Genomic DNA, 27554 nt, shown 5'->3' on the forward strand with positions numbered 1-27554 from the left:
TTAACCGAGACTCCTCCATTACACAACCATTTACTCCATTTGAACACCTTTCCTCCCAATCTAACCCCCAACAACACTTAATCTCCTGTATCTATACCATGCTATTTACAGATATCTCCCCTAAAGAAGGGAAAGCATTCAGGACATGGGAAAGAGAAACACAATCAGAGTTCTCCAAAGACCAATGGGAACGTATATTCACGATTGCCCACAAAGGCTCTCTAAACGTATCCATTCAGGAAAACAACTACAAAACTCTAACACACTGGTACAGAACCCCAGCTATCTTAAACAAGGTCAACCCTTCATATCCCAACAAATCCTGGAGATGTGACGGGGAACCGGGCACATTGTTTCACATTATGTGGTCATGCTCGATAATCCAACTATTTTGGATGCAAGTCAGAGAACTCAGAAAAACAATATCCACTTATACATTAGATCATACCCAATGCCTCTTCCACCACTCAGATCTATCAGCTCAATACTACCGTAAGACACTGATCTTACCCCTAATCAATGCAGCAAAAATGTGCATTCCAAGACTTTGGGGCTCTCCTCAAATACCGACCATTCCAGAATGGTTCAAACAAATTAACAAAATAGCTGAAATGGAAGAACTCATTTCCATCTCCCGAGACTCCCCAGCCAAATTCTTGAGGACATGGTCATGCTGGATTAATTTCCGAACAACCGACAGATATCTGACATTGATAAACTAAATTTTGACCATGACTTACTCACTTGTGACAAACACCTACTGACTACACTGCATAGTCCCCCCAATGACCCCCCCCCTTATTTCCTCTCCTATCTCAGCTGACATGGACCTCCCACCCCTAACCAAGGGACAAGTTTGGGAGACCACATGTTAACATTTTCCCTTCATAGCTCCCTGAAACTAAGTGTCCTACATACATAATCCTGTCCACCCTAAAGCGATATCACACCGCAATCACACAACAAGTGGCAGAGACTGAGGAGACAACCACTAACCCACAAGTCACTTCAACCTTTTTCCTTCATCCCCACCCTTCCCTCTCGCCCTCAATACCTCCTTGACCCTACCCATCATCCCTTTGTTTTTCACTACCCATCAAGACCCCGTCTTAATGCCTGTTGCTGTTCAGGCCCTCGTAAGAGAGCACCTGGCCAGCAACTTCACACCCCATAAGTATTGAATTATCATGCAAACCCCCGCACCATCACTCTACAAATCGGAAACCTCCCCTCAAGAGTCGTGCCACAAGATTGAGATTTTTTGTAATAGCCAAATCTTTGACACACTTTTCCTAATTACAACAGATGCTGTTCCATGATTCCTAAACGTTTGTATGATGATACTGTCATTTTGATATAATATATTTTCAACAAAAATTTCTTTTAGAAAAAAATTTTAAACAGCTTCTTGTTTCTGTTGAAAATGTAGTAATGGATGTCTTTTTATATTGGTGTGAGTAAATGTTTCATAAATGAACTGCAAAAAAACACACAGGAGGGGGCAAACACCTTGTGCATTACCTTGGACAAATTTTTTTAATTTGAATTTTTTTCACAAGTGGATAACAACAGCAAGCTTAAAACTGGTGTACTTCAATGACTTTGGGGACGTCAGCCATCATATTGTTTGGTTTTAGGACAGGTTATACTGCGTCCGGTTGAAGTACACCAGTTTTGTGCTTGCTGTTGTGAGTATCTGTTTGTCTGGGTGGATTCAATAAATTTGTCTATGATAATGCATGAGGTGTTTGCGTCCTCCTGTGTTTATTTTTTATTTTTTTTTGCAGTTCATTGAAGATTTCCCAGTCTGAGGAGGGTAGCACCCCTAAGGCCGCGTACACACGCGGGGACTGTTCGCCCAACTTTGTCCGTCAAACAGTTTCAGCAAACAGTCCGCTCAAAATTAGCATGGACGGACATGGCCACACACGACGAACGAACAGTTTGCTGAAACCGTGCGCGATGACGTGAACGGCACGTACGACGGGACGGAAAATACAACGTCCTATACACTGCATTACAACTTTCGGCGTGTAAATCCTTTCTGAGCATGCGCGGAACTTAGTTTGACGAACAAGCCTACACACGAGGGGACTGTTCGCTGAAACCAAGTTTCAGCGGACAGTTTTTCGGAAATTCCGAAAAACCTTGTTCAGTAAACTGTTCGCTGAAACTGTCCGCTGAAAGCCCACACACGGGCGGACTGTCCGCCGAAACACTGTTCAGCGGACAAAGTTGGGCAAACAGTCCCCGCGTGTGTACGCGGCCTAAGAGGCAGTGTGAAGCGAAGCATTTTTAACTACTTGTAGCTGTCAATTGGCTATAGCATGGTCGGCCAGTTCTGGGAGGAAGACATCTATAGACATCAAAAAATAAAAAACAAAGTGGTGATTAAAGTGGATGTAAACACTCACATATACCCAGTGAAGTGTATAGTCTTAGATGATACACAGAGATAAAACAAATCTCCCTACATTAGTTTTACATTCATATCTGCTATCATCAGCTTGCTATATTCTTTAGAATTCTTTCGCTGTGTTACAATTCTTACTTCCTCATTCAGCTGTGGGAGTGGATTCTTGGCTTACACTGTGTGACAGCTGATTGGAGGAAAGGCACACACCCCCACTCCACATAGGCAGAGGAACAAAGATACTTTCAGAGCTGTGCTGTGACAAGACAAGCTCTCTGCTAACCTATTTATAGCACCCACCCCAACACAAATTTTGAGCTGCTTTTATCTCCTGTCTCAGAGAAATTTTCAGAAGTTATAATGCTGATAATAGAAGAACGAAACAGCAGAAAGACATGGGGCTTTGGAGAGAGATAAGTAAACACTACAGATATATGTGCATTGGTCATATTTCATTAATTGAGTTTACATCCACTTTAAATATCACCAGAAGAAAACTCTATTGTGTGAAAGACATGATAAAAATTTAATTTGGGCACAGTGCTGCATGGCCGTACAATTCAGTCATTCAAGATGTGACAGCGCCGAAAGCTGAAAATTGTCCTGGGTAGGAAGGAGGTGAAAGTGCCCAGTAGGCAATTAGGGAAACCCCTGGATTAAGCACTGGAGTGTTTTGGTTGAATGTAAACTTTTCATAAATACCTGTTGATCCTACCAGTTTCTGCTCTCTCTCTCTCTCTCTCTCTGAGACCTAATTTAATGGGGTGACCAACAGTTCTCAGTTAACGTTGTAGAAAATGCTCTTCTGAAAAAACCCACTCACAGGCAGGGTTTTTATAACAGAAGAGACCCTAACTGTCCCCCCTTTCTGTCAGTGGGTAATGTGATCTGAGCCATGCATGCACAGCTCACACCATGTTTACGTCCTGCTCTGCATTCTGTGGCAAAGTGACTCCCAGGTGCATGTGTAGGAGTGACGTCACCACAGCCCAGTCATTCAAGCAGGCAAACATTAAGAACCAGGAAGAGAGACCGGGTTAAGATGGAAGCGCTAGGGACCAGGGGGAGCCATGACAGCCCAGTGTGGAAGGGCTCTGTTTGTAGGTAAGTCTCTCATTCAGAATTAAACTACTAGGGAGCCCTTTTTTTACTTTCGTAAAATGTTTGTTAAGGTAAAAAAATGTTTTCTATAGTTCCCTATGATATATCACAGTAAGCTTCGCAGTGCATGTCATTTATAAAAATATGCTGTATAATAGCTTACTTCAGAGCGCTGTTCGGCACTCAGCTGACTGCCCGCTGGTCTCCTCTTCCAATGTGATAGCTGCAGGGGGAAGGTGCTGGGAAACGGCCGCTGACATCAGCTGAGGAGAGGAGGGGAGAAGATCTTACTGTGATATATAATAGGACCTATAGAAAATGAAATCTGTTTTTTAGAGCAGGAGTGGAGGATCGGGGAGCTGAGCCTCAGAGAGGGGAGGGGGGAGAGGACAGAGGGAGACACAGGCACAGTAGGGCAGGCTGTGGATGACGGAGACACGTACGCTGACTCCGGGGTCAGGGCTCAGCAGCCCTGATAGATCGGAGTCAGCGCACAGAGGGGAGGGTAGAAACTGGCAGGATTAGCTAGGTATTCAGGTGTTACAGGGGGCCAAATGACACAGCACAAGCACTGTGCTGTATAACATGCATTAAGGGAACAGGATTACATTTTTTTTTTTGGGGTTAACAAACACTTTAAGGCGACTACTGCTTTAAGCAGAATGGTGGCCTTTTTGTGTTTGCACCCAACCTACTAAAAACAATGCCCTCTGCTGGTTGATTGACCATTGCTGCTGATTGTTCTGACCATTTAGAAGCAAAAAGAGAGCCTTTTGTAAATATAAATATTCTTTTTGCTGGACAGCTTGGCCACTTACAGCAATGGTAAATAATAAATCTACTGGTAGGATCAGCTGGTAATAAAACTATGTTAAGGGGGAATATAAACAGTAGTGTGTTCATTCTCGTAACAGCCTGCATCATGTATGTCATCTTTTCATTTTGCCTGTGGTTTATGACTGACTGCCTTACCATTCTGAGAATTATAACAAAAAAGGAAAAGGTTGATGATGATTATTCAAATAACATTTACATAACTGCTCAAAATTAGAGTCTGCACACTCACTACATTTGGCATAATTCTATCACGTGTACTTTAGCTGTTCATGTGTTCTTTTATGAAGGCTTTGCAAATAAAATATTACAGCGCTACTAAAAATAGCTTTTCCATTAGTAATTCATAAAAATTCCACCTTCCTTGGTAAAGTATGGGAGTGTCATTTCTAATAATGTGTCTTGTAGCCACACCTTTCCTTTGTTCATAAAGCCACACTTCACCTTCAGCAGTCATCTTCCAAAGGACCCGTCTTCTGTTTGTGGACTACTCTTCTCTTCAGAAATTATGCATCGCTCATACAATTCACGAACCTCTCCAATGGTAAGTGAACTGTGCCTTCAGGCAAAATTATAGCCTTAATAACATGTTTAGAGGAAATTCTATGTGGTAAACCGCTGTTCCTCCAAGTATTTGCCTCTTTAAGTATATCTAAAGCCCAAACGTTTTATTTTAAATAGAAGACAAATCTTATAACAAAGAATCTTGAAAATATTGCTGTTTTAGTTCTTTGAAAGACAAAGAGGGGAAAAGGTTCTCACTGGCCTACTATCAGAATGGCAATTTTTTAGATGTTCGATGAATTGCTTATTAAGGGTCCATGCATACTGGCTTAAAAATCTGCTGCTCCTAGAGGAGTTTAGCGTTTTGCCTGTAAAAGCAACTAATGTTATCCTATGTGTCCTTACACATTAGTTTGTTTAGAGCAGGGGTCAGTAATCTTTTTCCACTTAAGGGCTGGATTCAATGTATGTGAATGCATTGAGGGCCACATTCACCTGCTAATAAATGAAGATAATAATAAGATACCTAACATGTCATGCTTTAAATTTACACACACTAGTGGAATGGTGACAAACTATGGTACGTAAAAATCTCCATAGGCGATGCTTTAAACATTTCTACAGGTTACCAGTTTAGAGTTACAGTGGAGGTCTAGTACTAGAATTATGGCTCTCGCTCTATCGATCGTGGTGATAACTCACATGTGTGGTTTGAACACTGTTTACATTTTCTGGCCCGACTTACATATGCGCTCGCTCCTGGGGCACTTTAAATTTAAATATTTTTTCTTATTAATTTTATTGTTTTTGTTTTTTTACACTGCCCCGTTTTTTTATGATCACTTTTTTTGCTGTCACAAGGAATGTAAACAACCCTTGTAACAGTAATAGGCAGTGAGAGGTACTCTTTATGGCGAGATCTGGGGTCTATAAGACCCCAAATCCCTCCACTGCACTTAAACGCATTCAAAACGCCAAGTTTGGCTGCTTTGAATACTGTCTTTTTTTTTAATCTGGCACCTTTAAGTCTTCTGTAAACCAGAAGTGATGTCATGACATCGCTTCCAGATTACTAGATCCGAGACCCGATTGGTGCCATGCCGGCTGGTCACTCGGGCCTCCCGGTGGGACGAAGTGGGCCTGGGCGATCTGCAGAAGGCGGCGGGAGGGGGAGATGACTGTTAACCTAAATGCATCTTTTCACGAATCTAGGTTGGGAATTCTTATCGAAATCTAATTAGAGAACAGAATACAAAAAATCTCAATAAACACCTTGCTCCTTCTATGATCTAAAGGCCAGTCTGCCCTTCCGTGAACAGAAATGACAGAAGCCACTGTCAATCATACAATCCTGCCTGCCATGTCAGCATCCCAACTGCCTATGTCACCAGCAGAACTGCGTGACAGGGCAAGTAAGAGTGTTTAATTAACAGTAACCCGCTCTTGTCACTGCAATTCATGGCAGGGAGACCATTCCTCCCACTGGCCTTTTAGATCAGGGAGAAAAGTAATGCCACGTACACACGACCGGACTTTGACAGCAAAGGTCTAACAGAGCGAATCCGTTGGACAATTCAATCGTGTGTGGGCTCCAGCGGACCTTTGTTGTCCAAAAATCTGACGGACTTTAGAAATAGAACATGTTTCAAATTTTTTCACCGGAACTCCGCCGGACCTAGTTCCTATCGAGAAATCCGCTCATGTGTATGCTAGTCCGACGGATGAAAACCGACGCTAGGGCAGCTATTGGCTACTGGCTATGAACTTCCTTATTCTAGTCTGGTCGTAGGTCATCACGTTTGAATCCGTCGGACTTTGGTGTGATTGTGTGGGGCCAAGTCTGTTTATTCGGAAAGTCAGTTGGAACTCCGCCAAAAGTCCCTCGAAAAGACCTGTCGGACCTAGTCCGTCGAAAAGTCCGCTCGTGTGTATGCGGCATAAGCCATAGACATGGCCTTTTTTTATTATTCAAAGCATGTGCACAGGCTGTGGCAACACTGCAGAAGATAGAACATTGCCATTGCTAACAAGCAAGAGGTAGTCCCTGGCAGGATCAATAGGTGCTTTCATATAAATTTAACATATTAATAATAAATGGTTCACAATGTTATGCACATTCATTGTGGAGACTAGTCTATTTTTTGGGGGGGGGGGTGGGGGATTTGGGTTTACTGACATTTTAAGGTAAAAGAGTTCAACAAGTTGTAAAACACCTTTAATTTTCTCCCTGCTTCAGACAATAATTAACAATTAAATTATTGCACCATTCTGTTGAAAGCTTAGCCCAGACAGTCACAGCTCAGTTCTAGGCAGAGTTAGTGAGTCACTCTATAATTTTATTATAACTTTTGGGAGTCAAGCAACAATCTTTTAGGTGTGTTTTTTAACAATCTTGAAGTCTCAAGCATCCAGCCCAAACAGTGGTGATGCCATAGCTTTCTCCATATTATGACATCTGTAAGAACTTCAACTGGGGGAGGAAGGAAGGGAGTGAAGTACTGCTGATTCGCTCTCTCCCCCAAACTGTAAGGCCGCGTACACACGGGCGGACTGTCTGACGGACTTGGTTTCAGCGGACAATCCGCTCGTGTGTGGGCTTCAGCGGACTTTTTTTAGCGGACAGTCTGGCGGACTAAGTCTTTCGGAATTTCCGTAATATTGTCCGTCCAAACTTGGTTTCAGCGGACAGTCCGCTCGTGAGTAGGCTAGTTCGACGGACTAAGTATGGCGCATGCTCAGAAAGGATTTACACGGCCGAAGGTTGCATTGCAGTGTATTGGACGTCATATTTCTAGTCCCGTCGTACGTGCCGTACACGTCATCGCGCAAGCTTTCAGCGGACTGTCTGTTCGTCGTGTGTGGTCAAGTCCGTTCATTCAAAAGTAGGACGGACTGTCTGTCGGATTGTCTGACGGACTTAGTTGGACGGATAGTCCGCCCGTGTGTACGCGGTCTAACTGTTTTTTTTTTGGGGGGGGGTTGATAATTGATTTTTTTATTGGTACCCACTCCCACTTCCGCAATCCTCGTCTAGGTGAGGATGCGGCCCCTCTCTTTCCCCTCCCACAGCCTCCTGGGACATGTGATGTGCTGCAGGACCATTCACAAAGTTCATGCATGCACAGTAGAAGTCAGCTGTGGTTCCTTGGGAAACCATAGCCAGCTCCTGTATCTAAGATGGCGGTGCCAGAAACCCACAACGGTAAGAAGAATCGGTTGTGGGAAGACAGTGCTAGACCCTGGCACTGGTAAGTATCCCATTTTTAAAAGTCAACAGCTAAAATATTTGTAGCTACTAACATTTCAAAACTGAAAAGAAGTATAAGTGTATACATGTTCAACCAAGACCAAATATGAATATTCAAACAACTAAATATATATTTTTTAATTATTAAGATAGTATAGCAGTATAGTATACAGTATAGTGTAATAGTTAATAGTATTATGCCTTTTCGTGTGATTTTCTGCAGGTTCATGTGGTCTGTTTAATACTGGCTTCTGGTTTCCTAATAATGCTATGTAATGCAACATGTACTGAAACTGAACCAAGACGTTTAAGCAGAGGCCAAATACTCCCTGGTAAGAATGTCTTTATTCAAGTTTTCTCACAATGTGATATGAATGCATTCTATCTCTCAACAATTTTGGTTAAAAGTAAATACCAATAGTCGAGATAAGTGAAATGATTTGGAGAAAATTGATTTTGGTGTAAAATTACTAATTAGGCATCAACAATATTTCACAGAAGCAGAAGCCCTCAATTTCACTTGTTCTGGGTCAACGGGCAATAAAAATGTAAACAAGCGTGCCAATGGTCACAAATTAATGATGATAGATATCCGGTTTATTTCTAATCATGTGTTTGTTTTTTAACTTAACTTACAACCTTTTCATAATTTTTTGGTAAAATGGAAATATAAAATGTATATATGAATATTTTAGATATGTTGGCCTCAACTTAAACATGTCTACATTTTTAAAAGACTTTTACTATATACCGAGTCTTCCTTGTACCTTCTTCTTTACATCATTTTAGACCCTCCCTAGTAGACTTTATAGAAAACAATACACAATATACAGTAATTTATAATACAAAAAAGTAGAAACGAATCAATAATTATATAATTATATAAAGCAGAATTTAGCATTTTTGCTCTCTTATAAAGGTTACAAAAGTCTTATAGATTATTATACGTTAGCTTTTTCTTTAATTTATATATATATATATTTTTTTTTATCTTTTTTCAAGAGTTCTTACTTTAGTTATAATGATGCATTGGCTCACTTCCTCAGCAGATGATTAAATAAATCAATGCAGATTGACAGATACTAAAATGGAGACACTGCAACAGCTATGCATACCTACTAAGTTACAACCTTCGCCCACCAAATAGGCAAACTCTGTCTATCTCAGGCAAAATCACATCCACATATGACACCATAATCAAAGGAACAACTTGGACCAAATCAATGGCTTTGGCACTTGTGCCAGCATGTTTAAATCTAGCATACTAAAAAAAATAGGTAATTTTAATTCTAGCCGTAAAATATTTCTGTTCTTCCTCTGATATTTTACAGGCTGTATGGATGGAGAAATCATGAGAAAATTTAATTCAACGTGGTTCACAAAGGATTGTAAGAAGTGCAATTGTCACCCGGGTGGTATGATTGACTGCTGTACAGAGTAAGTATTCACAAGGCTATACAGTTACATTTTTACTAATCACATGATTGCCCTGGCTAGTGCTCATTTCAGAGTAAAGCAGCCCATAGATAGGTCATTTTTTCATTCAACATGAATGCAGAACGAAAAAAAAAATGACTTAATTCCACCATTCACACACTTGAAGTGAATAGGGAAATCCTCCCCGCTGCTTCATTGTATTCTGACAGCGGGGAGACTCCCCCGCCGTCAAAATGCACTGATCAGTACTGCTGGCATGGGCGTCCGCAGATAGGGGCAAGGGGGGTCAACTGCCCCCCTCTGGCATTGTTGCCAACCATCCGTGTTTTTACAGGCAATACAAAATCTGACAGTCCCGGCTCGGAACTGCGCATGTGCAGTTCCGAAGCATGCCGAGAGTCTCCGATGCATTCCAATGATCTTTCTGACACTGCTGCGCCTGGTACTAGTCTTGTTCCCTCCCACCCCTTCCACGCGCGCCTTATTTGATTTCTGCACAGGAGATGCTGGAAGAGTGAGGGGAGGAGTCAGCCTGCAGTGGAGCCGGATGGACTGTATTCAGCCTAGCAGAGGAGGGTAAGCAATGATTAGTTAAATGTCCCTCATTGCCTTGTCTTAGTGGGCAGGAGGAGGGGGGCAGAGAATGGGTTGTGTAGCAGGCTTGTTGTGTACAGTCAGTACATCGTTTTTTTGTGTGTCAGATTTGCATTGCTATTTGCTTCTAAACTGACTAGGGAGGACGTTTTCTGAGGTCTCCCACAATCTCTAACTATTGCCTGTAGTGCTCACCAGTCCAGTGCAGGCACAGCCTCCTGAGTCCTCTCCAGAGTTACCACCTCATGTGTCTGGGGCACTCCAAATCCCAGCATGCCAGGAGAGGGGAGGCAGCAGCAATATGATTTGGCTGATTTTCTGATGAAAAGTGCTGCTGTATATTGTGTCCTTATAGTTTGTGTGAACTGTTTGCTCATAATATAATTGATCATGTGTTGTGCTTGTTGGTCTTGAGGTGTTTATTCATATATTTTTATCTGAATAAGTAGTAGTGAACACATTTTGGCCTCCTGTATCATGTTTGCACTCTCCTACCGTCTCCTGTAGCATATCTGCAGTCTCTGACCGTCTCCTGTAGCATATCCGCAGCCTCTGACCGTCTCCTGTAGCATATCCGCAGCCTCTGACCGTCTCCTGTAGCATATCCACAGCCTCTGACCGTCTCCTCTAGCATATCTGCAGTCTCTGACCGTCTCCTGTAGCATATCCACAGTCTCTGACCATCTCCTGTAGCATATCTGCAGTCTCTGACCGTCTCCTCTAGCATATCCACAGTCTCTGACCATCTCCTCTAGCATATCCACAGTCTCTGACCGTCTCCTCTAGCATATCCGCAGTCTCTGACCATCTACTCTAGCATAACCGCAGTCTCTGACCATCTCCTGTAGCATATCTGCAGTCTCTGACCGTCTCCTCTAGCATATCTGCAGTCTCTGACCGTCTCCTCTAGCATATCTGCAGTCTCTGACCGTCTCCTCTAGCATATCTGCAGTCTCTGACCGTCTCCTCTAGCATATCCGCAGCGTCTGACCGTCTCCTGTATCATATATTCGCAGCCTCTGACCGTCTCCTGTAGCATATCCGCAGCCTCTGACTGTCTCCTGTAGGATAAAACCCAGAGCCACCAAGCTGGAGCCATTTGACTGAGCCTTGCACGGTGCACCTGAGAGGAGTTCAGTGACAGTGCCGCCAGGCCAATCTGAGGGGGAGTCACTGATGTAAGGGGGCACTGATATAAAGGTTTCCCCCCTATATTAGTAACCCCCCTTACTTTAGTGTATTCACTGTATGGAAGGTGGTCTCTAGTCACCAGAGTGCCCCCCACATCAGAGTTCCTGGTGTTCCCCTTTACATCAGAGTCTGCAGGATTCCCCCTTACAGTGCAAGGGGGAACTCAATCTGTGGACCCTGATGCAGTTGGGATCTCTGATGTAAAGGGAACACAGTGGACTCTGATATAAGTTGGTCTCTGGTCACCAGAGCCCCCCTCTACATCAGAGTCCCCCCTTAGATCATGATTTGCAGCATTCCCGTTTACATAAGTTTCGTGCAGACTCTGATATAGGGGGGAACTCTGTGCTAGTTGGGTTATAGTAACCTGACCTTCATGTCAATGCATAAATATATGTTTTTTTACTTTTGTTAAACTTAAACACATTGCTAATAGAACTAGATATATGTTTATAGTTTAAATTGATATTTGCACTGTTTAGCACGAAAACTGTAATTTTAGGTACTTTTTTGCAGTGCCAGTAAAAAAAATGGTGCCGTTTGTAAATTTTTGGCATCCTGCCAGTAAATTTTGCCTCAAAGGGTTGGCAACTCTGCCCCCTGGAATCAGGGAGCCGATCAGCACTGTTAAATTCAGCACAGTGGCGTCGCTATATGGGTCTGGGCAGCCCGCACACGGGTGCCCCCTGCCAGTCAGGTGACACCATCAAGGTGCTGTCAAGCCCCCGATCAGTGTAATGTGACTGCAGGCTCTTTTCCCTGCTCAGTCCAGCAGAGAACTCAGCGGTGCTGTGACAGGAGAAAGGTGAGCTGCAGGCTATCAGAGGTTTTCCCTGGTCACCCCCCTTTCTCCAGTTAAGGAGAAGAGACAGTGGCTCTCACTAGGTTCCCCGTCCAGCTTCCTGCCCCCTCCGTTCCTTCCCCATTGGCCATAACTGAGGGCCAATCAAAGGAGACAAGGAGAGGACAGCATCATGGGACATGTAATCCCAAAGATTTGTGGCCCCATTTTCCACAAGGAGGAGGCTACCGCTTGATCAAGAGAGCGACTGAGAGATTGTCTGGGAAAAAAGCTGAGGGAGAGAGTGCTACAGGACAAAGAACGAGGAGTGTGCTTGGCGGAAGCCAGAGAGAGAGAGTCACGCTGCCCAGCACCACCAGAGAAACACACTGTTCAGTGCCATCAGAGAGAGAGCCACCCTGCCCAGCTCCACCAGAGAGTGAGCCACTCTGCCCAGCTCCACCAGAGAGTGAGCCACTCTGCCCAGCTCCACCAGAGAGTGAGCCACGCTGCCCAGCTCCACCAGAGAGTGAGCCACGCTGCCCAGCTCCACCAGAGAGTGAGCCACGCTGCCCAGCTCCACCAGAGAGTGAGCCACGCTGCCCAGCTCCACCAGAGAGTGAGCCACGCTGCCCAGCTCCACCAGAGAGTGAGCCACGCTGCCCAGCTCCACCAGAGAGTGATCCACGCTGCCCAGCTCCACCAGAGAGTGAGCCACGCTGCCCAGCACCACCAGAGAGTGAGCCACGCTGCCCAGTACCACCAGAGAGTGAGCCACGCTGCCCAGCACCACCAGAGAGTGAGCCACGCTGCCCAGCACCACCAGAGAGTGAGCCACGCTGCCCAGCACCACCAGAGAGAGTGCCACGCTACCAAGCACCACCAGAGAGGGAGACACGCTGCCCAGCGCCACCAGAGAGAGAAAGGCTAAGCCACTGGCAGGGTACAGACATGCTACACTACTGACCAGAGTCGCCCCAGGGAAACCCAGAGTGAGTGATCATCCAGCCAGAGGGATCACTGCTGTAGTCTCGCTGGGTCTGGTAATAGGGCCTGTCAGCCATTATCCATTACTTATCCAGGGACTGTACTACGTCTGCAGTTTCTGACCATGATAATGTGATAATGACACTGTCAAAAAGGGGCGGCTCATGGGTAGCCCTAAGATGATGCCCCCCCCCCCCCCCCTGAAAAAAGTTCTGCGGACGCCCATGACTGCTGGCTATAGTATGCAGCATTGATGGAGCAGAGAAATCTGACAAGCTGGTTGTACAGAAGTTGAATGGTAGATTGACTTCTGTGCAACCAGTCTGCCCATACGTGGATCGGTATTCAGCCAGTACCTGCTGAACCAATTGAATTCTGATCCATGTATGGCTGGATTAATATAAAGATGGGAACACTGCCATTAAGTGGGTGTTACTGCAACAGAGTACTTCTCAGTAATACTGATCTATGGGCTCATAGACAGCTGATGGTTTAAAACTTGATTGCTAGAAATAGAAAACAAGGAAAGAATGTATTTTAGTAAAAGTATAACAAAAAGCATAGTGGGGAGGGATTAGAACCCTATCAGATTGTATTGCAGTCTCCCCATTTTACCCTCTCTATTTGGTCTGTTTACCATTATCATTGAAAGTGATAGTAAAAAAAAATCCCAAATTTTGAGTTGTCCCCAGAAACATAATAGAGGGGAATCTTCCAATGGCGACCTGGGGGTCTCAATAGATTCCTTTCATTTGCATGGATTTCCTCTCACTTCCTGTTTGACTATGGGACCAGACGTGAAGGGAAATCTCTGCAATCCGAAAGAGATGGCAAAAAATATCTGACAGGGGTTATAACCCTCCCTTGCTCTATCTGAAATAAAAAAAAAGGTTTTGCCTACAGTTCTACTCCCTATTCAGCCCCGGGCCTTGTTTTGAGATTTGCTGTTTACAAGTTAAAATAATTTTTTGTGCTAGAAAATTACTTAGAACCCCCAAACATTATATTTTATTTTTTCAGACACCCTAGAGAATAAAATGGCGGTCATTGCAATACTTTATGTCACACCGTATTTGCGCAGCTGTCTTACTAGCGCAATTTTTTTGGAATAAATACACTTTTTTGAGTTAAAAAATAAGGCAACAGTAAAACTAGTCCAATTTTTTTCTATATTGTGAAAGATAATGTTACGCCGAGTAAATTGATACCCAACATGTCATGCTTCAAAATTGCGCCCGCTCGTAGAATGGCGACAAACTTTCGCACTTAAAAATCTCCATTGGCGACGTTTAAAAATTTCTATAGGTTACCAGTTTTGAGTTACAGAGAAAATCTAGTGCTAGAATTATTGCTCTCACTCGATCGTGACGATACCTCACATGTGTGGTTTGAACACAGTTTTCACGCCGTTCCTGCAAAAAAAACAGGGTTATGGCTGCTAGCTGCTGTCATAACAACGGAATTTAGCGTCAAAGTACCGACATACAGGTACGCCGATTTGCGTGAAGTGGTTAACTATAATGCTGTTTAATTCAAGCAATTACCATATTTTTACCAAAACAGCCTTCCCCTTTTTTTATTCTTTTGTTTAAAACAACACTGCTGATCGCCAAAATCTCTTTGCATCCATTTCACTGACTGCATGACATTTCTCAGGGTAGCTTTTCTTATAGTGACAACAGTGAAACATGCCTGTGCATAGTACATTGGCATGGCTGTTTGTAGTCTCTATTGGGAGAGCATGTGATATAGAGTGAAAGTGCAGGGGAACAGTTAGGAGTCCAGGACAGAGTGTTGCCACCCTTCAACAGGCAGTGCCTAAACAAAACAGTTATTGGCAGGATCACCAGGTATTATTTTAATGAAGGATGCAGATTTAAAAATATTGAAAATTACTTTTGGAGCTACTTTAACATAAAGCTTATATGAGATTTTAGTGACTGAACTTACATATGGTTAAGGAATCCCACACATTCTTATGCCCTGTACACACGGTCGGACTTTCCAATGGAAAATGTGTGATCAGAGCTTGTTGTCAGAAATTCCGAACGTGTGTGGCCTCCATCGGCATTTCCGACACACAAAGTTTGAGAGCTAGATCTAAAATTTTCCGACAACAAAATCCGTTTGTGTAAATTCCGATCGTGTGTAGACAATTCTGACGCACAAAGTGCCATGCATGCTCATAATCAAGCAGAAGAGCTGCATTGGCTATTGAGCTTAATTTTTCTCAGCTCATCATACGTGTTGTACGATAGTTGTGTTTAGGTGCTTATCTATATAAAATATATATCAAATGTTAGGGGTAGGTATCCTCATCCTTATTATGCGTAAAATTTGTAAAAGAAAAGGCATACGCACAGGATGTGATATGTGTTGTACGTCACCGCGTTCTTGAATACGTTTGGAATTTTCGACCAACTTTGTGTGACCGTGTGTATGCAAGACAAGTTTGAGCCAACATCTGTCAGAAAAAATCAGATGAATTTTGTTGTCGGAATGTCCGATCATGTGTACAAGGCATTAGGAGAGTGGTGAAGAGTTAAATTATCTTACAAGTAAAAAAGTAACGCTGTTATACCCTGACATAGCAGATATAACAGAGAAAGAAAGGAGCAGTCTCTGGATTGAGGACACAGGCAGCAAAAAGTAACTGACACAGCTTCTAATTTTGCTAATGCCTTTTTCTGTTCCAGTAACAAAAGGACAGTAAAAGACTAATAGGGTTTCCTATCCCTATGCCAAAATTTTTTTTTTGGAAAAAGATTTTCAAATTTCTGTAAATCTTCAGGAACTAAGATACTACTGTATTTTAGAATCTCGTGGTGAAATGCAACCAAGACTTGATTATGATTGCCTTCCCAGAATAAATTATATGTCCAAACAATTGTGGTCACCTGACCATCATACCTATATGTGCTTGTTGGACATCCCATTCCAAACCATAGGCATTAATATGGTGTTTGCCAACAGGTTTTCCAAAACAATATGAAGAGTTGCTGTAGGAATTTGTGCCCCTTTAGCAAAAATACCATTTGTAAGGTCAAATACTGATGTTGGATAAGATCTGGTTTTCTATGAGCATGCCCATGTATCCCATAGTTGTTTATCAGGGTTAAGGCCATTGTTCTTTGCAGGCCACTTGCGTTTCTCTACACCAAACTCTCTAAACTATGTCTTTATGAATTAAACTCTGAACAACAGGCTGCACATCAATGTTCTCGCTGGTTCATAAAAATAAAAAAATATTCAACAGGCAGAAGTGGCCTTATGGTGGAAGGATGCAATGTGTGTTGCCTGTCAAATAAACTTTTTGATCCAGTAATCTCAATGGTGTGTGGCACATTGTTTGTTGATAAGTGTAATACAGAGCCGGAATGGGCTGCCGGGCTTGGCTCTGGGCCAGCCCACAGGGGATAAGAAAATATCCAGCAGCTTGGAATGGGTGTCTTTATGAAGTTGGCTTTTGGAAAAGGACACTGTCAGAAACCATGAATAAGACCGAGACAGAAGTACAGTTAAATCACACTTGTGTAATAATAAAAGTAAATAGAACAAACGTAGTCATAACATAGCCAAAGTTTGGTAACCGAAACGGATAGATCAGAGAACAACATGCAGGATCTGGAGCCAGAAGGAATGTCAGACAAGCCAGTCTTCAACAGGAGCGCAGAAGAAAGTCTCTGTGATGTTGACCAAGGCAAAGGCAGAGATCATCTGGGCTGGACGGCTTAAGTAAGCAGGACTGATGAACAGGATATCATCAACAGGTGAGTCACTGTGGAGAGATAGGAGATGGCAATTAGCTGACAGCTGAGCGGCCAGCACAGAGAAGGAAGGGCTGAGTCCAGCCCTGACAGGCACATACATGCTTCAATAAAAACAAACTGTTTTCACAAGGTTCGAAGGTTGTCTAGAATGTATGACTGTAGCATTAGCAGTACCCTTCAATGGAAAAAGCACTTGAGGGGGACACATACTTTTGTCCATACCAGGGAGCATGTTAGTTTCTATCACACTGCAAGGCACTGCTAAATAGGAGCAATGAGACTGTCATGGTTATGCAGTGATCTTCCTGTTTGCTTACCTCCCCTCATGTGTTCAGGCTAAGAGGCCAGCCACTTCCACCTGGTGGTTTTTATAACCTCTCCTCTAAGCATGGCTCCACCCCAGGCCCTATCAGGGAACCTTACATTAACCTTTGCACTGCAAGCCAACAGTGCTGATCAACCATTGTGTATTCCTTTGTGTGTTTAGCTTCCTGTTACCTGCCGTGTGCTCTTCTGTTGTTCCGTTACCGACTTTGGCGTGTCTTTGACTATCCCTGCTTGCCTGTGATCCTGACCTTTTGGCATGTCCCTGACTATTCCTGTCTGCTTGTGGCCCCAACCTTGGCTTCGTCCCTCACCATCCCTATCCTCCAGTTGCCTACTGTGGGTGTGAGCTGGGGGACCCTGGGGGTCGCGACCTGGAGCCAGTTGCAGTCAAGTCCATCCTCACCACTCGAGGCTCTGGTGAACACCTGCTGGCTCTAAGGCCGCGTACACACGCGGGGACTGTTCGCCCAACTTTGTCCGTCAAACAGTTTCAGCAAACAGTCCGCTCAAAATTAGCATGGACGGACATGGCCACACACGACGAACGAACAGTTTGCTGAAACCGTGCGCGATGACGTGAACGGCACGTACGACGGGACGAAAAATACGACGTCCTATACACTGCATTATAACTTTCGGCGTATAAATCCTTTCTGAGCATGCGCGGAACTTAGTTTGACGAACAAGCCTACACACGAGGGGACTGTTCGCTGAAACAAAGTTTCAGCGGACAGTTTTTCGGAATTTCCGAAAAACCTTGTTCAGCGGACTGTTCGCTGAAACTGTCCGCTGAAAGCCCACACACGAGCGGACTGTTTGCCGAAACACTGTTCAGCGGACAAAGTTGGGCGAACAGTCCCCGCGTGTGTACGCGGCCTTAGACTCCGTGCCCCAGGGAATCTTACGCTCTAACCCCGGTGGGATCCATCTTGGTGTTCTGGCGGCCCTGCCTTCCTATCACCTTGACCCCCGTCCGCAGCAGTCAGCCGTAGGGTCCACAACCTTGCGGTGCACTCCTAATCCCTACGGGGTGCATCTGTCACCTGGCCTCAAGGTGACCTGACAGAGACCGATAATGAGACAGATTTATAACATTGCGGTCGCTTAATTTATACATTTTTTCCTTGGCTTCTCTAAAGTAACATTGCAACAGAATAAATCCTGCTCCTTACCACTTCTTATTTGTGTGTCAGTTTAGAATAAAAATCACTCATTCCCAGGTATACTAGTATTCACATCAGAAGACTCAGGCCAGACCTAAAAGGCCTTTTGCACCCTGCTCTCGACTCAGAAAACTGCAAAAAGAGTAAGAGGGGGAATACAGCCGTTCCTATGGCTGAGTTCTAAACCACCTTGCCTTGGGTTTCAACTCTGTTAAGGGTCCTTGGACAGCAGCCGACTAAATCTGTAAAGCTCTGGGATGTTTGGGTCCCATGTCACTCCAAGGCCCCTCCCATACTGGTATTTATATGGGAACTACCTGCACCCATTATATCACTAGAGGGAGGTTTTCGCTAAAAGGGGCCTGTGACGAATCCTATCCCACACTTCTCTGAGTGCTTCCGTCAGTAATACCGCTTTCTCCAGTCTGACCATCAGAGAGATATATTATTATAGCTGCATTGAATACAAGTCTAACTGAAAATAGCTTGTAGAATCTTGAATCATTTATTGGGCAGAATACGCCTTTTTATACCAGGGGTCTCAAACAGGCGGCCCTCCAGCTGTTGCTAAACTACAAGTCCCATGAGGCATTGCAAGGCTGGCAGTTACAAACATGACTCCCATAGGCAGAAGCATGATGGGAATTGTAGTTTCGCAACAGCTGGAGGGCCGCCAGTTTGAGACCCCTGGGTTAGATACTGAGGTGGGGCTGGGTCATGGATACTTCCCCCTCCCCCCACCTACAACTTAGCAGACAATTATATAATTAGCATGTTAATTAACACAGCATTTAAGGAAGCCTAGGTGACCAGACAGTCCCTCTCCGCAGGTCAATGTGATCAGCTCTTTCAAGGGTCATGTATTGTTCAGAATAAACAACCAAAAATAGACTTTGGGCAAGTCCAAGAAAACAGTCTCTCAAAAATGTCAAAAAAAAGATTAATATAGCAATACCAAATAACAGGGTGAATGTGGACAGAAAAGGTCCCTGCAGCCAGTGTCTGAGACAGGGCCTAACACCCAACTACCACTTTCCCGATAGTACAACCCAAATTCCAAAAAAGTTGAGACACTGTTTAAAATCTACATCAAAAACAGAAATCTCATAAACCCATATTTTATTCACAACAGAAAATAGAAAACATATCAAAAGGTAATTTTAAAATAGATAGCAAGAACACATCTCAAAAAAGGTTGGGACATGGCAACAAAAAGCTGGTAAAGTAAGTGCTACTAGCAAGGACGAGCTGGAAGAACATTTCGTAACTAATTACGTTTATTCGCAACAGCTCAGTAACATGATTGGGTATAAACGGGAGATCTTGGAGAGTCAGTGTCTCTGGCCAACGCTAATTTAAAATGTTTGGTTGCATAGTGGAAAACTGTTCTGTGGTCAGACGTATTGAAATTTGACATTCTCTTTGGCAATCATGGGCACTGTGTCCTCTGGACCTAAGAGGAGAGGGACCTTCCGGCTTGTTATCAGTGCTCGATTCAAACACCTGCACACTAATGGGGGTGCATTAGGCCCCTTTCACACTGGGGCGGTTTTAAGGCGTTACAGTGCTAAAAATAGCGCCTGTGTAGCGCCTGAAAAAACCGGCCCCTTTCACTCCAGTGTGAAAGCCGGAAGGGCTTTCACACTGAAGCGGTGCGCTGGCAGGACGGTGAAAAAAGTCCTGCTAGCCGCATCTTTGGAGCGGTAAAGGAGCGGTGTATTCACCGTTCCTAAGCCGCTCCTACCCATTGAAATCAATGGGACAGCGCGGCAATACGCTTTGCGGGTGGTTTTAACCCTTTTTCGGCCGCTAGCGGGGGTTAAAACCACCCCGCTAGCGCCTGTAGACTGCCGCTAAAACGACGGTAAAGCGCCACTAAAAATAGCGGCGCTTTACCGCCGACGGCCGCACCGCCCCAGTGTGAAAGGGGCCTAAGTGAGTATGGAATGGGCAGATTGCAAATCTGGAAAGGCACCATCAATACTGAAAGATATATCCAGGTTTTAGAGCAGCATATGCTCCCATCCAGGCAATGTCTTTTTTCAGGGAAGGCCTTGCATATTTCAGCAGGAGAGTGCTAAACCGCATATTGCATTTATGACAACAGATTGGGCTTCATAGTAGAAGAATTCAGGCCTGCAGCCCAGACCTTATAACAACTGAAAATGTTTGGCGCATATTGAAATGAAAATAACAACAAAGATGACACAGGACTGTTGAGCAGTTAGAATCCTATATCGGGCAAGAATGGGACAACATTCCTCTTCCAAAACTCCAGCAACCAGTCTCCATAATTCACTGCACAGCAGGGGAGCTGATGCAATCGCTCCACAGAGAGCCAGAACCGGGATCTATCAATGTAAACAAACAGATCCCCGTTCTGTCAGGGGAGTACTGATTGAACGTCTGTTCCCAGCGATCAGGGACAGAAATCTCTCTGTACTCCCAGTCAGTCCACTTAACCCCTTCCCTGCCAGTGTCATTTATACAGTAATCAGTTCATTTTTTAAAGCACTGATCGTTGTATAAATGTCACTGATCCGCCACAATGTTGCAGTCCCGCAAAAAATTGCTGATAACTGCAATTACTAGTAAAAAAAATTCAATTTTTTTGGGGGGGGGGGGATATTTATTAGAGCAAAAAGTAAACAATATTGTTTTTTTTTTTTTTCAAAATTGCTGGTCTTTATTTGTTTATAGTGAAAAAAATAAAAACCGCAGAGGTGATCAAATACCACCAAAAGAAAGCTCTATTTGTGGGAATAAATTACATCAATCTTGTTTGGGTACAGGGTCGCATGATCAAGCAATTGTCAGTTAAAGTGACGCAGTTCCATATCGTAAAAAAAATAGCCTGGTCATTAAGGGGGTAAATCTTCTGGGGCTGAAGTAGTTAAAAATTTGATATGTTTTCTACTTTCTATTGTGACTAAAATGTGGGTTTCTGAGATTTGCAAATCATTGGGGGTTATTTACTAAAGGAAAATCCACTTTGCACTGCAAGTGCACTTGGAAGTAAAGTCGCTGTAGATCCAAGGGGGACATGCAAGGAAAATAAAAAACAGCATTTTAGCTTGCACATGATTGGATGATAAAATCAGCAGAGCCTCCCCTCATTTCAGAGCTACCCCTTTGCCTTTCGTAAATAACCCCCATTGCATTCTGTTTTTATGTCGATTTTACACAGCTTCTAAACTTTTTTGGAATTAGGGTTGTATACTGGGAACAGAGCCATCTAGTGGCAAGCAAGCAAACTGCACCTGCTAACATACCCGTTTCTTTCTTGCCATATCAGTTTTCCTGTATTTAAAAACTACTTTCCTGGTCCTGTATGATACATGACATTCTTTCATATAGGGTCTGTACAATTTGCCTCTAACCATGCTAGATAAAACCAGAATGTAATATTAGAAGTACTAGAACCTGACACGAAGGTGTAGGAGGTCCTACCTGTTGCAACCTTCTGTTACTGGTTCACTACTCAAATCTTCTCATTTATAAAATGTTCTGAAGACTGCCATGAAAACAAAATAAACTAATCTTTTCTTGCAGCATTAATAAACCTGTCTTGTTCGACCCGGAATGTGAAGCGGTATTAAATCAAACTTCATGTAAATACGAAATTAAGAGAAAAGACAACTCTTCCACTGCTTGTATTGTAAAGGGCGTAATGTGACCAGTGTTAACAGTGCCATAAAGACTCAGATGAAAAATCAAGAAAAGTCAGCTGTGCAAGACCGAAAAGAGAAAATCAATGCATTTTTTTTTTAAATTTAAAGAAATTATAATTTTTTTATGGGTTAATTAATAAATGTTTGTGTAAATAAATGAGGAGAGACATGTTTTATTTAGTAGTTTACCTGAAGAGGCTCCCTTCCTGTAGAATAAGACTTTCAAAAACTTAAGAAAAGAAGACTTTATCTGCAACACCGAGGACTCATCCTATCAATAATAAAATAATAATAAAAAAAAAACTTTATTGTGTGCAAAAATAAAAAAAATCATTCCACACTTTAGTTTCAAAAACACAAATACATATGGATATGTTACAGTGAGCACAGATCTCATGAATATTAGACCCTAGAATAGTCACACATATATCAGATTAGTTAGACCCCTGTCAATGTATTTCACGGCTAGCTTCACTTCTTCAGGACAGAGCCAGTACGTAGCAAAATGTGCTTGGCTGGTCCTAATTCAAATCTGAAGACCTCTGCCCCCATCCCTCCATACCCCTGCAGCTATAGTCTTCTGGTGCGGCAGGGTTTAACAAAATTGACTGGACCTGTCTTAAGCACTCATCAAGAGTGGAAACTATGCCCACCCTTTCTGCCACCCTCCTCCATTTACAAAAGCTGTACTTAAGCTCTCATCATGGAAAAGCAATCTATAAATTCAGAATCAGAATACTTTATTAATCTCAAAGGGAAATTATTAAGATCCAGTTACATTCAATGAAGACAACACAAAATAATAATAACAAACATAATCAAGACACAATAAGAACAATAAAATTACCAGTGTAGCAACCTCTAGTGCTAGAAGTAGACATTTTTTTTTTGTTTGTTTTTTTAGCACAGGTAAATGAATGTCTGTCTTTGTTTCCTGGGTTGGGCAGAGATCCTGGGAGAGATGGATGACTAGAATGTACTAGAACCTTTTGGAAAGGGGGGGGGGGGTAAGGTGGAACTGCTTGGAGTATTTTGAGTGCCCTGACCAATACCCAACTTGGATTGGCAGGGGACAGGCCTCCTTAAATACTTAGGGTCAGCTCAGCTGGGGAGGAGTTGTTCAGGGTGGAAGCTGGAGATGGAGTGTTAGGTAGTGATGGACGAACTTCCGATGGGACGTTTCGCGAACACGGACCGCGAACGCGGCCGATAGTTCACGAACCGTAACGTTCACGGCGGGCCCCATTGACTTCAATGGCAGGCAAACTTTACAAACCTACAGGTCAAATTTGCAGCCACAAAATAATTACTAGCTGTGCAAACATAGTCCCACCACATGGCCAATGACATAACACATGTATGAGGTGAATCTAGGATCGACAACTACAAGCATTCTTTTTTTATATGTGAAATTGTTGTGACAATTCAGGACTGTGGAGCGCATGAAGGCAATGGAGGAGAGGGAAGGTCAGGGTAGGCAAAGAAGAGGGTGCAGGAGATGATCACCAGCAGCGTGACATACAGCAATGACACCTGCACCGTGATAGAGAGCACTGACATCAGCAGCGTGACATACAGCAATGACATCTGCACCGTGATAAAGTGATCTGACACCAGCACCGTGATAGAGAGCACTGACATCAGCAGCGTGACATAAAGCACTAACACCAGCACCGTGATATACAGCACTGACAGCAGCACCGTGATAGAGAGCACTGACATCAGCAGCGTGACATACAGCAATGACACCTGCACCGTGATAGAGTCATCTGACACCAGCACCGTGATAGAGAGCACTGACATCAGCAGCGTGACATAAAGCACTAACACCAGCACCGTGATATACAGCACTGACAGCAGCACCGTGATAGAGAGCACTGACATCAGCAGCGTGACATACAGCAATGACACCTGCACCGTGATAGAGTGATTTGACACCAGCACTGTGATAGAGAGCACTGACATCAGCAGCGTGACATAAAGCACTAACACCAGCACCGTGATATACAGCACTGACAGCAGCACCGTGATAGAGAGCACTGACATCAGCAGCGTGACATACAGCAATGACACCTGCACCGTGATAGAGTCATCTGACACCAGCACCGTGATAGAGAGCACTGACATCAGCAGCGTGACATAAAGCACTAACACCAGCACCGTGATATACAGCACTGACAGCAGCACCGTGATAGAGAGCACTGACATCAGCAGCGTGACATACAGCAATGACACCTGCACCGTGATAGAGTGATTTGACACCAGCACCGTGATAGAGAGCACTGACATCAGCAGCGTGACATAAAGCACTAACACCAGCACCGTGATATACAGCACTGACAGCAGCACCGTGATAGAGAGCACTGACATCAGCAGCGTGACATACAGCAATGACACCTGCAGCGTGATAGAGTGATCTGACACCAGCACCGTGATAGAGAGCACTGACATCAGCAGCGTGACATAAAGCACTAACACCAGCACTGTGATATACAGCACTGACAGCAGCACCGTAATAGAGAGCACTGACATCAGCAGCGTGACATAAAGCACCCACACCAGCACCGTGATATACAGCACTGACACCTGCACCGTAAGCAGCCCCAGGAGGAAGTCAGCATAGCACAGGGATGGTGGGAGCCCCTCATAATGAGCATAGCACAGGGATGGTGGGAGCCTCTCATAATGAGCATAGCACAGGGATGGTGGAAGCCCCTCATAATATGCACAGCAGAGGTACAGCCCCAGGAGGAAGTCAGCACAGCACAGGGATGGTGGGAGCCCCTCATAATAAGCAGCCCCAGGAGGATGTCAGCATAGCACAGGAATGGTGGGAGCCCCTCATAATAAGCAGCCCCAGGAGGAAGTCAGCACAGCACAGGGATGGTGGGAGCCCCTCATAATAAGCAGCCCCATGAGGGTGTCAGCATAGCACAGGGATGGTGGGAGCCCCTCATAATAAGCAGCCCCAGGAGGAAGTCAGCACAGCACAGGGATGGTGGGAGCCCCTCATAATGAGCATGGAGTGTTAGGTAGTGATGGACGAACTTCCGATGGGACGTTTCGCGAACACGGACCGCGAACGCGGCCGATAGTTCACGAACCGTAACGTTCGCGGCGGGCCCCATTGACTTCAATGGCAGGCAAACTTTACAAACCTACAGGTCAAATTTGCAGCCACAAAATAATTACTAGCTGTGCAAACATAGTCCCACCACATGGCCAATGACATAACACATGTATGAGGTGAATCTAGGATCGACAACTACAAGCATTCTTTTTTTATATGTGAAATTGTTGTGACAATTCAGGACTGTGGAGCGCATGAAGGCAATGGAGGAGAGGGAAGGTCAGGGTAGGCAAAGAAGAGGGTGCAGGAGATGATCACCAGCAGCGTGACATACAGCAATGACACCTGCACCGTGATAGAGAGCACTGACATCAGCAGCGTGACATACAGCAATGACATCTGCACCGTGATAAAGTGATCTGACACCAGCACCGTGATAGAGAGCACTGACATCAGCAGCGTGACATAAAGCACTAACACCAGCACCGTGATATACAGCACTGACAGCAGCACCGTGATAGAGAGCACTGACATCAGCAGCGTGACATACAGCAATGACACCTGCAGCGTGATAGAGTGATCTGACACCAGCACCGTGATAGAGAGCACTGACATCAGCAGCGTGACATAAAGCACTAACACCAGCACCGTGATATACAGCACTGACAGCAGCACCGTGATAGAGAGCACTGACATCAGCAGCGTGACATACAGCAATGACACCTGCACCGTGATAGAGTGATTTGACACCAGCACCGTGATAGAGAGCACTGACATCAGCAGCGTGACATAAAGCACTAACACCAGCACCGTGATATACAGCACTGACAGCAGCACCGTGATAGAGAGCACTGACATCAGCAGCGTGACATACAGCAATGACACCTGCACCGTGATAGAGTCATCTGACACCAGCACCGTGATAGAGAGCACTGACATCAGCAGCGTGACATAAAGCACTAACACCAGCACCGTGATATACAGCACTGACAGCAGCACCGTGATAGAGAGCACTGACATCAGCAGCGTGACATACAGCAATGACACCTGCACCGTGATAGAGTGATTTGACACCAGCACCGTGATAGAGAGCACTGACATCAGCAGCGTGACATAAAGCACTAACACCAGCACCGTGATATACAGCACTGACAGCAGCACCGTGATAGAGAGCACTGACATCAGCAGCGTGACATACAGCAATGACACCTGCAGCGTGATAGAGTGATCTGACACCAGCACCGTGATAGAGAGCACTGACATCAGCAGCGTGACATAAAGCACTAACACCAGCACCGTGATATACAGCACTGACAGCAGCACTGTGATAGAGAGCACTGACATCAGCAGCGTGACATACAGCAATGACACCTGCAGCGTGATAGAGTGATCTGACACCAGCACCGTGATAGAGAGCACTGACATCAGCAGCGTGACATAAAGCACTAACACCAGCACTGTGATATACAGCACTGACAGCAGCACCGTAATAGAGAGCACTGACATCAGCAGCGTGACATAAAGCACCCACACCAGCACCGTGATATACAGCACTGACACCTGCACCGTAAGCAGCCCCAGGAGGAAGTCAGCATAGCACAGGGATGGTGGGAGCCCCTCATAATGAGCATAGCACAGGGATGGTGGGAGCCTCTCATAATAAGAATAGCACAGGGATGGTGGAAGCCCCTCATAATATGCACAGCAGAGGTACAGCCCCAGGAGGAAGTCAGCACAGCACAGGGATGGTGGGAGCCCCTCATAATAAGCAGCCCCAGGAGGATGTCAGCATAGCACAGGGATGGTGGGAGCCCCTCATAATAAGCAGCCCCAGGAGGAAGTCAGCACAGCACAGGGATAGTGGGAGCCCCTCATAATAAGCAGCCCCATGAGGGTGTCAGCATAGCACAGGGATGGTGGGAGCCCCTCATAATAAGCAGCCCCAGGAGGAAGTCAGCACAGCACAGGGATGGTGGGAGCCCCTCATAATGAGCATAGCACAGGGATGGTGGGAGCCCCTCATAATATGCACAGCAGAGGGTACAGCCCCAGGAGGAAGTCAGCACAGCACAGGGATGGTGGGAGCCCCTCATAATAAGAAGCCCCAGGAGGAAGTCAGCACAGCACAGGGATGGTGGGAGCCCCTCATAATAAGCAGCCCCAGTAGAAATATGACACCGCTCAACCTCTTCAAACAGGAGGGTACGGGCATATAGTACGGTGTGCTTTTTTTGGACAAGGAAGTGAGCCAAATGAAGAAAGAAGGTCTGTGTGCTCGATTAAAAAAATCTTTATAGACATATACATGGTCTACTGGTCACATGTGTTGAATTCCTCCGAGATTCATGCTTCATTCATTTTTAGAAATGTGAGTGAGGTAGTTAACACTGTCGTGAGCTAGGCGAGTACGCTTATCGGTCACGACCCCCCCTGCTGCGCTGAACGTCCTTTCGGACAGGACACT

General features: G+C 44.7%; 1 protein-coding gene across 3 annotated transcripts in view; it reads left to right on the forward strand.

Moving 5' to 3' along the window:
* Nucleotides 1-22177, forward strand: part of LOC143930246 (beta-microseminoprotein-like) — a 131238-nt gene extending 109061 nt beyond the window's left edge. For all 3 annotated transcript variants that reach the window (XM_077454390.1, XM_077454392.1, XM_077454391.1), the window contains 4 exons: nt 4757-4892; nt 8323-8431; nt 9431-9536; nt 21902-22177. In XM_077454390.1, the coding sequence (XP_077310516.1) occupies nt 4857-4892; nt 8323-8431; nt 9431-9536; nt 21902-22025 (375 nt within the window). In that variant the 5' untranslated portion in view covers nt 4757-4856 and the 3' untranslated portion in view covers nt 22026-22177. The remainder of the gene's footprint in view (nt 1-4756; nt 4893-8322; nt 8432-9430; nt 9537-21901) is intronic.
* The last annotated feature ends 5377 nt before the right edge of the window (nt 22178-27554 follow it).

Source organism: Lithobates pipiens, unplaced genomic scaffold (genome assembly GCF_037356315.1).
Source record: "Lithobates pipiens isolate NorthernLeopardFrog02 unplaced genomic scaffold, aLitPip1_a1.2 Scaffold_25, whole genome shotgun sequence".
Classification (NCBI taxonomy): domain Eukaryota; kingdom Metazoa; phylum Chordata; class Amphibia; order Anura; family Ranidae; genus Lithobates; species Lithobates pipiens.